Source organism: Sinocyclocheilus rhinocerous, unplaced genomic scaffold (assembly GCF_001515625.1).
Source record: "Sinocyclocheilus rhinocerous isolate Xijiao unplaced genomic scaffold, SAMN03320098_v1.1 scaffold3227, whole genome shotgun sequence".
Lineage (NCBI taxonomy): Eukaryota > Metazoa > Chordata > Actinopteri > Cypriniformes > Cyprinidae > Sinocyclocheilus > Sinocyclocheilus rhinocerous.
The window spans coordinates 108,012-120,452 of record NW_015656021.1 but is presented as its reverse complement, the minus strand read 5'-3'; the positions used below and the strand labels follow the sequence as shown (position 1 = coordinate 120,452).

The window sequence follows — 12,441 nt, the reverse complement described above, 5'->3', positions numbered from 1 at the left end:
ATAATAATAATAATAATAATAATAATAATAATGTTATGTAATAGTTGTGGAAAATGTGCCAGGATGTTATGAATACAAACTATTTTGATATATAATAGAGAGGTTAAATTGTTGCTAATATTATCTAAACAATTTTCACTAAGAGGGAAACAAATAAATATTTTCGATAGATCTAAGCTGTGACTGGAGCTTCAGAGTGAACAGTGCACTCATGAGTGTGTGAAGACAGATGTGGGCAGCGATGGACAGAAGAAGTGCATGAACACTGAAGATGGATGGAAAGTGTGTCAGATGTCAGACACGATGTGCTGCTCTCGGGTCACAGGTGTGCGTGTGTGTGTGTGTGTGTGTGTGAAGGAATAATTGGTTATTAGACGCTCGGTGTATGAGTGCACCTGAAGACCCGTCAACCCACACCACTCACAATCAGACCAACAAGACAGACAACAAGTGAGTGTGTGTGTGTGTGTGTGTGTGTGTTACAGTCGTCACAAGTGTATTAATATCGCACAGATTCGGTTTCTGAACACAGTTTTATCCTCCTGAAACATACACTCATAGCATAACTACATCAAACTGCTGTAGATGTTATGGCCACGAGTGATTGCCAATAGTGAACAAATATGATAGTTATGGGCTCTATTTGTTTTTAAATGTGTGTAACCTACATCTAAAATGTTTAATGGCATTGCTCTCATCAGTTTCATAACTTGTAGATTATTGTATTTGTTATGGTGAAGTAGAGATCCGAATGCAGCTTTAATGTTAAGAGTGTAGTCAAAAACAGGCAGGATCAAACACTAGCAAAACAGCAATAGCAGAGGCAAAGCAAGAGAGTAATCCACACAACAGGCGAAGATCAGGGCAGTAGTGATGGCCGCTTTCGAGGCACTGCTTCATGAAGCTTCGAAAACTTTGCGAATCATTTGTTTTGAAATAATGGTTCGGAGCGCGTATCAAACTGCCAAAGTCATGTGGTTTCAGTAAACGAGGCTTTGTTACGTCATAACTGTTTCAAAACGATTCGAAATTCCAATTGTTTGCCGCTGGGGGGGGGGTTGATCTCTGTGAACCCTTGAATCATGCGAGTTCTTTAATAATTATTTTAAAGATTCATATTATACACACACTTCATTTTTAAATGGTATTTTATTATTTTATTGCATTTAATATATTTTCAAGAAAACATTTGCATTGGTTTTGTAAAAGCGGTTTTTATGCATGTTTTGGTCTGAGTTTTGCTGCAGCAGGCGTCACCAGCGTGTGGTGTTTCGAGCGCTTCGAAACGGTAAATCCTTCTGCGAAGCAATTGGATCAATTGATTCAAAGCTTCGAAATGGTTAATTTCTCCCATCACTACAGTGCAGACAGCAAACGATCAGAAACCAGGGAAACAGTCCAAGAGAAACAAGGGTAAGCGCTGAGTAATGTAGGAAGAGCAAAACAAACCTTCTTCTTCTGTGGTTGGCAAACCAGCTTAGATGGTGCATTTACCGCCACCAACTGGACAGGAGTGTGAAGCGTTGATTGGGAATTTAAAAAATAAGAAATAAATAAATAAATAATAATAAAAAAAAAACTTTAAGACTAGCCTATATTCTACTGAACAATCCTGTTTCCCTTAGCTAACTCATTACCTTGACTCTTTCTGTGCTCTACATAATATACTCATTACTGACAGGTCATTAATTCCTATGTCTTAATAATTCTATAAACTCTCTCTGTTATATTTTGAACAATGAATCAAAACATGTTCAACTGTTTCTGGCAGTTTTCAGATTCTATTTTCTAGGGGTGTCCCCGGCTAAGGATTTTCATAGTTGAATCGGAATTTTCTAATCTTGCTGATAGTCGACTTCTAGTCGAATCATATGTTTTGGGGGTGGAGCAAAATACATTACCAAGAGTCAAGTCAGACATTCGACAGTCATAATTACATTAACACATAGGGAAAATGTGTAACGAATGCCTCACAGATACAAAAATAATGTTTTATGTTTTCATTAAAAGATAGTTAACATTAAACGTCAGCGAAACTCTTAGAATTCACACCATTTTTTACAATAGTGCTCTCATTATAACGTTATGTATATGACTAGTTATTAATGTTCTGCATTTTTGTTTTGAGCTGTGCGCGCTGAAGATGACCAGTAGAATGAAGCAGCAGGTTTTTAATCAATGGGATTTAACTCATCATTTATCTCATATAGAATACGCTTCGTTATTTATACAACATAATGTTAATATTAGGACTTATAGGCTATCTGCACAAAATGCCCCGAATGCACATGAACGTGTCTGCGCGGCTCTGAATGAACTCCTTTTGTGGACACGTTCTTCACGCAACAATGTGCAGAAACACGGCAACTAAACTCTAAAAATTCACATGAATGAAATCCTTTTGTGGACGCGTTCTTCACACAACAACGTGCAGAAACACGGCAACTAAACTCAAAAAATTTAGTTTAGTTTTATTTAAAAGCGTTTTATTATAATAGGGTTCTCAATATAATGTTATGTATATGACAGTCCCAGTCTTATTTATTAATATTCTGCATTGTTGTTTGTCCTGCTCGCACTGCGCGCTGAAGAGATAATCACCGTAGTACTACATATAATGAAGCGCTTTACTGCAGCACAACTCAACCAAATGCATCTTATACGAGATAAATAATATATACACACAATATATATAAACCGGATTAAATATTTTGAAATCACTTGTACCCTACCTGATCGAGTGAAAAATCCAGTCTTTCACTCTGCCGGTGTCAGTTTGAGCCTTGTTAAAGTTTTAAATCCCTGCTGCCAAGATGCTTCTCTGTCGGATTATGGAAAGTGAAACTTAAATCTATAGGGGTGGTTGGATTTATTCACGCATGTTAAAATATTTATTTGAAGCTTCTTTCTTTTCAGATTCTTATTTACAGCATTATTTTAATAGGCTGTATATTAACTTATTTGGAGAAAACCAGTAGTTCTATGTGAAATCAGACATTGAGCACCCCCATATAGCCAAAATAGCATGATCATAACACCCCGCGAATATTCGACTGAGAGATTGGTGTCAAATCAGGCTCCTCCTATCGAAGCATCGAATCTTCCACTATCCGGGGTCACCCCTAGTGATTTTCCCTATGATGAGCAGTGAATAATTAAGGAATGTGTGCCCTATTCGAAGCCTATAGTTATTATAGAATCATCCTTTCTGGATCCATAACTGTTTCTCTCAACCCTGACTTTATTTTGAATATTGTATAGATGCCTACCTTTTGTCTCATTATCCCATTTCTCTTGCCATATCCTATTTAGAGCAGATTTTGCTATTCCTTTCACTTCAGTTTTACCAAGTGGGACATAGATATCTTTCTCAGGATGTTTTTGAGATCTCTTTGCCAAACGATCCACCTCCTCATGACCTTCTGCCCCCACATGTGCCCATACCCATAGAGAGGAAATGTTCACTCCTACTCTGCATATTCTATACAAATATTGTAGAATTTCATACAAGATGCCCTGCCTGTATGTTGATTTCCCACTGTTTAAACTCATTAAAGCTGAATATGAATCTGAGCAAATCACTACATGCATAGGATGAACTTATTCCACCCACTGAAGTGCCATTCAAACCCCAATAATTTCTGCTGTATATATTGACTCATGATCTGTAATTCGTTTTTCAACACCGTATTTAAAACATGCGCTGTAAACTGCTGCAGATTCTGGGTTCTTTGATCCATCAGTGAATATTTGAATACTATATGATTTAAGTGCTGCGTTACCACTATATCATTTTATATGATAATTTCCGTTGTTTTCAACTTATTTGCAATGTCAGGTCTACATCTGGTTTAGGGACAAACCAAGAGGGAATTGATGGTAATATCACTGTAGGACTAATATTTATATGATTTATTCTTATGTCCAGGGCTTATTTTCCGACATTCCATCCAAAACTATTGATTTTTTTTTATGTTCCCAGCTTTTCTCTAGAACCTATTCACTGGGCGATTCTCTGTCTCTTAAGTGTGCTCCAGTATGCCATTTTTTATTTTAACCCCCTAACTTCCAGAGGCATTACTGCCATTTCTACCTGTATTGCTGGAATAGAAGATGTTCAGAACGCCACACAACGTATTCTTAAAGCTTGTGACTGAATAAATTTTTTTTTTCTTTAAAGTGGATTCTACATACTACACAACCATAATCTATTACTGGTTTGATCATAGCACAGTATATTCTTTTTAGTGATTGCCGACTTGCTCCCCAATCTACCCCTGCAAGACCAAAACATGACTCGGGTGAAGGAGCTGCTTAAATAGTCCGGGTGATAGGAAACAGGTGAGAGGGTAATTAGTTCCCAGACAGGGAATTATGGGAAATGGAGTCCGGGGGGGAAAGGTGATGGAGCCCTCTGATGGCGAGTGGGAGGAACAACAGGGACCGGATTCATGACAGTATTATACTTTATATATATGTATATTTTTTAAATTTATTTATTAATTTATTTATTTTTACTTTATTGTCAACTAATTGTGTACAAACTGTTACCTGGTGAACTGGAGTAGTGTGGCAATATCTGTTTCATGCTGACTTTAAACACAATCTTTTAGCCCATATTGCCGGCATAATGCTTATGAATTCACACATTATTTGAGAAATGCTACAATGCTTAAATTATGCAGATTTATTCAATTTAAGAACTTAATTCTGTAGCGTTTTTAAACCGTTTTCCTGCGACTTAAACTCAGCTCACTGATGTCGTATTTTAATAACGTCTCTGTGAATGTTGTCTTGCTCTGTGGTTTGGCCGCTGTTATTTGTAAAGACGACAGCGTCTGTCCCGCCTGTTCTGCAGCAAATTCATTTTAATTAGAGGTTTAGGACGTCACTCCCAGACAACATGCATTTTCATTTAATCTAATTATCTCCCGCAGCAGCTCGTCCATTACTGTTTCTCCCGTCACAGAAGGAGCGAGAGAGAAGCGTGAACCGAGTTTACTGGCGTTCAGGGCGGCACCTGTAGACCACAGCTGCCAACATTATCACCACATGCTATTGTGTTACTATGCATCTATATAGTGGCATATTTCTCTAGTTATGGAACTGTGTATGTGTTAGTGCTGTTGTGAGCTTCTAAAATGTAAATGTTAGGAGGAAAAACAAGCAACAGAACTATTATAGAGCATTTCATCCAAACAGCAGGACATGTTGTGGAGCAGCGGCCAGAGATGAACACAGAGCGCCACGTCTGACTGCAGCTTGTTGTGTTTCTGTGATCCTGCACACACACACACACACACACACACACACACTCACGCACACACATGCACACACGCACACTCATCAAATCAAATCACTAAAGGACAGAAGTTTTTTGTCCGTTTTGTAGCAGTGTAAAGATTCTTCCAAAAATCATGTACATTACACAGAAAATATATTATATGATTGTGATGAGCTAGTAACAGTTGGAATGATTCTGAAGGCCTGTCAAAACACACAGTTGTGCTCTTTCTCTGTTTGTCCGTCTCACAGTGATCATTGCTCAGCTCCATGCAGTCATGGCCATTTTACCCATAAACCCCTGCTGATAAGCCCCGCCCCGCCACGCCCTCGGTGAGCCACGATCTGACAGCCGATCAAAGAGCCTCAGAAAATGTCGATTTCACGCCGTTTGGAGCACAATTAAAAGCGCTCTGATACCTGCCCTGCGTCTGTCTCTGCCGCTCCGCTGCATCCTTTGTGCCGACGGCGTCCAATCAGGCGAAGCTGAGGAAGTGTGACAACCTGTAATCTTCTACATCACTGGCATGAATGTGAGACTGAAATGACACAACATTATCAGGACAAGATACATAGAAACATTTAAATGTCTCCTCACATCTCCGGATGTCTAATTGATCCTTTCTTGCTGCAATGAGAAAGTTTCCCCGTGGAGTTTTCAGTCTGACGTTGGAGACACGTTTGATCCTCTTGAGTTTCTGTACTGGAAAACGTCAAACATGAAACTGAAAGAGTCTTTTCTGACTTTAACAAGATTTGGTTTCTCATAAATGTCAGACAGTTCTACATGTTGCACATAATATAAATTACAAAACGAAACAGCACTGGTTAAACACACTTGCAAACACTATTCATCACCATTAGCCCAGAGAAGGTCATAAATGAATTTAATGATTTAGAAGCAGAGCTGTTTGTTCAATTCATATATTTGTTATAAAATAATAGTATATTGTGACAACTGACAATTTTCCAAATAAATTTATATATAAAGGCTATATAAACTAAGATTGTTCAAACTGAGATACACTGAAAAAAATTTCTGAATTACACAAACAGTTGTAATTAAACATTACAGTTTGAAGTAGAAAAACTGAAATAGTATTTTTTCTCCAGCAATATTTGTTTTATTTACTACTTCAGTGTAGATAACATATTAACTTTAAAATAATTACAGTCATAAATGCATTTGTATGAATATGTATTCTTATCATATATTGAGCATTCACTTTCAGATAAATTAAAGAAAGTCTCAAACTCTTTTTTTTTTTTATTAAAATGCTTCCTTAAATATGTTTTCTAGCATATTCATGTTTTAAAAGTGACAGATCAACCCTCTACGCACACCTCGGCAATATAATCGCCATTGGCTAATACATTTTTTTAGTTTACTCGCCAGACTGATATACTATATTACACACACATGCTTAAGATATTGATGGTCATGGATAATAGTCATTATTATTAAAAAACAATACTACTACTAATATTACTACTACTAACTGCTGGGTTCATGAATATTAATCACGTTTTCAGCATTCGCTAGAACTGATTTGCTGAAATCAAAACAGGGACGGTAATAGATGAGCGCCAGTCAATGAGATTGCCGTTTGCGCATTAGCTCCGCCCACTACCAGAGAAACCGGCATATCTTCTGCTCGAGTCGTGCATCTTCACACTAGAGTTTACGGTGCGTCAAATACAGGTGCGCAGCACATCCATTGAGATGAATTGAAATAGTACAGATCGCTTGATGGAGAGTGAACCTCTGAAGCACTCAGTCAGTGTTCAGCGAGTGAAAATATATCTGTGCTAAACTTGTAATTAGCCTCTAACACACACTGGTGAGTAAAATCTAAGAATGTATTAGCCAGTGGCTATCGTTAGAAATTCAGTCGCCCAGAGTGAATATTTAGCCACATATGCGAGTGTTTTACTCTCAATGTAGAGAGTTGCAGATTTCAAAATGTTTTAGCATGCATGACCCCATCCTTCCATCTCAGTTCTTCATAATCAATGACTGACAGCTCTGCAGGGGTGACCTTTGACCCAGCCAGTGCTAGTTCATCTGTGTTTGTTTCTGTCGACTTCTGGAATTAATTTCCTTAGAAAGCGTGCGCTCCAGCGGGGCATGAACAGACATTCATTAATTAGCATATGTTTACTAGATGATAGTAATCAGGCCTGGAGTGAGATTGTGTTTAATAAGAAAACACAATAATCGAGGTGTTGTAACGTTCTGCAGAATGTTTGCCAATTTAATCAGAGCACGGTCTCAAAACGGCAGACGTGTCTGGAACGACATGCTAATGCAGCGTTCATCATGCACAATAGAGAATCCATAACATCTCTGCTGTTTGTATTGAGTCCAAAGTGTTAATGTTACTAAAGTGACCAACATCCAAAGACTGAAGTGCTTTCTCAAAATTCCCTCTCAGAAGTTGAAGCTTTGGTGGTATTGTCAAAGCAGTAGCACTTTATGATGCCTTCGCGAAATGCAACGCGGAGTGAAAACGTCGTGACATAACTCCTCATTCTCTATAGGTGTGTAGAGGTAAATTTTTTTGTGGAAGAGACATGTTTTTCCAATGAGCCTAGGCTTCAATATGAAGATCATTTAAGACATACATATTGTGGTCGAAGAGTAAATCACAGAATAGACAAAACTTGTATGTAGAAGTCAACATATATATATTTTTTTTAATTTCATATCTGTATACAGTCTGCATGCAATCGTTGTGTCTCAGTTGATTTCATATAAATGACTTCTAACAACATATATGAAGCCTATAAAGACAATCTCATCAATACTTTGTCTGTTTGTGATGTTTTGTGGGTTTGTGGGTACCTTACTACATAACCTGCTCACAAAATAAGCACTGCATTGTGGTCTGTGTTTACAGTAAGTCTTATAGCGCTTTTCCACTGCATGGTACGGCTCGGTACGGTTCACTTTTGGGGGGTTTTCCACTGGGTACAGTACCTGGTACCTGGTGCTTTTTTTAGTACCACCTCGGTTGAGGTTCAAAAACGTGATGTGTAAACTCTGCTGATCACGGATTGGCCGGAGAGAATCACTACCTGCGTCACTGAACTTGCGACACAAACACAACAGAACCGCTAGATTTAAATCAGCACAGCCAGCGAAGGATCGAACGCAACTGTTTTGAACAAGTGCACCTTTTTTAACAACCAAAAAGTGGCTGTTTCGTTGTCTGTTGAGGAAGTACAGACGTTCCTCTCGTTGATAGCAGAGGAGCGGATCCAGTGAGAGCTTGATGGGGCGACGCGGAATGAAAAAGTTTTTCAGGAGTGGCGGCAATAGAGGCGGCGCAACTATAACAATATGTGAATAATCCCGCCCACTCTAAAGCGGTACTAAACTGTAGTGGAAACGCAAACCGAGCCGAGTCGAATCATACCACGCAGTGGAAAAGCACCATTACATCAGTCAGTTTCATTCATTCTTTGAAAAACTTGCTGTGGATCTATTATCAGTACTGCATGTGAAGTGCTGCTCAAGGAAAAACAACACTTTAGACATTTGTTATGGCATTCTGTATGATGTATAAGTTTGTTTCCTAATGGAGATCTAAAAAGTCCAAGTTATACTGGTATTACTATACTTGTAGGAACATTTGGTCCCCATAAAGTAGTGAATAACAGTACACACACACACACACACACACACACACACACACAAATAACAAAACTCAAGAATACAAAACACAAGAACCCAATCGTGAGGAACCAAGAGTAAGAACTGATCCAGAAACACAAAGGCAATGGGCTTTAATATATAAGTGATAATAAGCAAACAAGACACACCCGGGGAAACAATCAGAAGAACCAATAATGAATTAAACTACAAAATAATACATAACCAGCACCAGAAACGGGAAACTCAGAGATGAACATGTGACAGATAAATAAAATATAAGATAAAGCGTATTCAATTTGATCAGTGCAACCCATATGTGTGAAGGGAAGTTTAATATGGAACTGAGGGCAGTAGACTTTTCCACCAGTTAAATCAGTTTTCCACCCATTTATAAGATAAAAGCTGGGTTGAAAACATCTAGGAGGCTTCATTGTAATATACAGAAGAGGCCAGGGCCAGGTTACTGTAGAGGCCGTGTATTGAAATACTTCACTGAACAGTTGCCCCATGTTTTTACTTCTATTCGCCAGTCCTCTTTAGACCAGCGTGTGGAGAACCTCAATTATTACACCTAATCTCAAGACTACCAGCCCTTGTGATGAAATGGTTATCTGTCCTATTATCGTCTGTGCTGTTGAAGTGCTGTGAAAGGCTCATTAGAAGGTACATTATTTCAACCTCTCAGCACTTATTGACAATTTGCTCAGTCCAGCGAGGGCACAGATGAATCTTGTCTCTGAAACACATGCTAAGATTTCTCTCATTTTTCCTCCACTTTTGAAATCATCCAAGCTCTTTATGGTTGCTGTAGATCTTAAGTTCAGCTTGTATGGGTTTGTGTATGGGTGTGCTGTTCTTTATGATCATCAATGATTATTAATGTAAGCTCTTTCTAAGGTTGTGTCCTCTGTTGTTTATAGACTTTAGTCACAGTAGCAGCGCATTTAATTTCTGACAGGAATGAAAACGAGGCTGTGAGGGACTGAAGTACAGTGTGTTCTATAAGTTGTACTGTTAAAAAAACTTCATGAAAATAGTTTTGAAAGTTATGAGTTGTGACAATTATTGCACGGACTAGGACCTTTATGCAGTGCGTGCCATTGTAAATCTATCCCTCACAGCTTTGTTTTCATACATGTCGATTAGATATCTTAAACATAGCTTTTCGATGCAAACAAGCAGTCACAAGTGATTTTCTGAAGTCACACAACATACCGGAGGAGATAGCCAGGACATCAGGCTCTCCATGGATTGTTATCGACTCTGGCAAGCGACGAATGCGGAGGAGACACGGGAAGCAAAATGCTGGTCGGGCCTACTAGCTAAGCTAAAGGAACAACCCCACAAACCACCTCTTCCTTCTCACTAACGCCAGATCACTTGCAAACAAACGGGACGAATTACAGCTGCAGATTGCCAGAAATAACAAGGACTGCTGAATCCTTCTGCTAACAGAGACATGGCTGAATCCGCTCATACCCAACGCCGCCATGGAGCTAGCGGGACGCACGTAATTCCGCTGGGACAGAAACAAAGACAACTATGTACATGATAAGCATCTATGTACACGACAACTAGTGAAACGTCAACATCGTTGACAGTCATTGCTTCCCCGATCTGGAGTACCTGACTGTTAAATGCAGGCCCTTCTACCTGCCTTGAGAATTTACAGCTGTTATGGTCGCAACTGTTTACATTCCACCGGATGCTAACACTAATGTGGCTCAAGGCTATCTGCTACACGCCACAAACTCCCACCAGACTACCCACCCTGATGCCGTCCACATAATAGCAGGGGATTTGAATCAAGCAGACTCAGAAATAGTTCTCCCCAAATTCCATCAACACATCAAATGTGCTACAAGGGGAAAAACACCTTGGATAAGGCCTATTCCAACGTAAAGGAAGGCTACAGATGTCTTTGAGAACCAGGATTTGGAGGTGTACACATCAACAGTGCTCTGCTACATTAAGAACTGTGTCGACAATGTTACTGTTGACAAACGCATCCGAATTTACACCAGCCAGAAGCCCTGGATGACAGGTCCAGAGACAAAGCCCTCTAGAGTGCAGCCAGAGCTAACCTGAAGAGAGCCATCAAGGGTGCGAAAGCAGTGTACAAAAGAGAGACTGAGGACCACTTCACCTACAACGACCCACAACGACTCTGGCAGCACCTCAGCACCTCACAAACTACAAAAGTGACACTCACAATATCTCTGATGCTAATGCCTCGTTGGCAGAGGAACTCAACTGCTTTTTTGCCCGCTTCGAGGTGAGAGCGGCTGAGACGGTCACACCTCCCACACCCGTCCCCAACAGACATGCAGACATTCACAGTACAGGAACATAGCGTTAGGAGTGTGCTCAGGGCTGTTAACCCAAGGAAAGCTGCAGGCCCACACGGAGTGACGGGAAGGGCGCTCAGGGAATGTGCAGACCAGCTCTCTGCAGTCTTCACAAATATCTTCAACATGTCCCTGTCAACAGCCACCATGCCATCCTGCCTGAAGTCAGCAGCAATTATTCCACTACCGAAGAAAACATCAGTGTCCTCAGTGGTCATCAGTGGTCTCAACGACTACCGCTTGGTTGCACTTACCCCAGTCATTATGAGGTGCAAAGCCAGCCTCCCAGACACCTTCGACCCACATCAGTTTGCATACAGAGCCAGTAGGTCTACAGAAGATGCACATCGCACTGCTCCACCTAGAACAGCGGGACAACTACGTGAGGATGCTCTTCGTTGACTACAGCTCAGTGTTCAACACAGTCGTTCCTGACAGACTGGTAGCCAAAATGCTGGATCGGGGCTCTCCTCATCTACTAGTCACTGGATCAAGGACTTCCTGAGCAACCGCCCTCAGACGGTTAAGTTAGGCCCCTATACCTCCTCCACCTTAACATTCAGCACAGGTGTCCCACAAGGCTGTGTGCTGAGTCAACTTCTCTACGCCCTTTACACCCATGACTGAACCCCAACCCATCCTTCCAACAACATTATCAAATGCGCAGATGACACGACCGTTATTGGACTCATCTCAGGAGGTGATAAAACAGCTTACAGAGATGAAGTCCAGAGACTGACAGAATGGTGTGGGGTAAACATCCTGACCCTGAACGTTTCAAAAACCAAATAACTCATCATAGACTTCCGAAAGCACAACACGGATCACACACCACTACACATCAGCGGGGTCTGCATGGAGAGGGTCCTTCAGATTTCTCCTTCAGATTTCCATACTTCGCCGAGGATCTCTCCTGAACCAAAAAAAGCGACTCTACTTCTTGAGGATCCTCAGGAAGAACCCTCTGCTAGTGTCCTTCTATCGCTGCTCCATTCGAGAGTGTGATAACTTACCACATCTCCACACGGTACAGCAGCAGCTCAGTGGCGGACAAGAAAGCCGCCATCATCGGCTGCCCTTTGCCTTCCCTGAAAGAACTTGACATTGCATGCTGCCTTAAAGGAGCAGACAACATCCTAAAAGACCCTTCCC

General features: G+C 40.4%; 1 protein-coding gene across 1 annotated transcript in view; it reads right to left on the bottom strand.

Annotated features, from left to right (window-relative positions):
• The window catches only part of LOC107719253 (uncharacterized), a 29,020-nt gene extending 17,513 nt beyond the window's left edge, over positions 1-11,507 (bottom strand). Inside the window, exon 1 of the mRNA XM_016526635.1 lies at positions 11,119-11,507. Coding sequence (XP_016382121.1) covers positions 11,119-11,507 — 389 coding nt within the window. The remainder of the gene's footprint in view (positions 1-11,118) is intronic.
• Between the last annotated feature and the right edge of the window lie 934 nt (positions 11,508-12,441).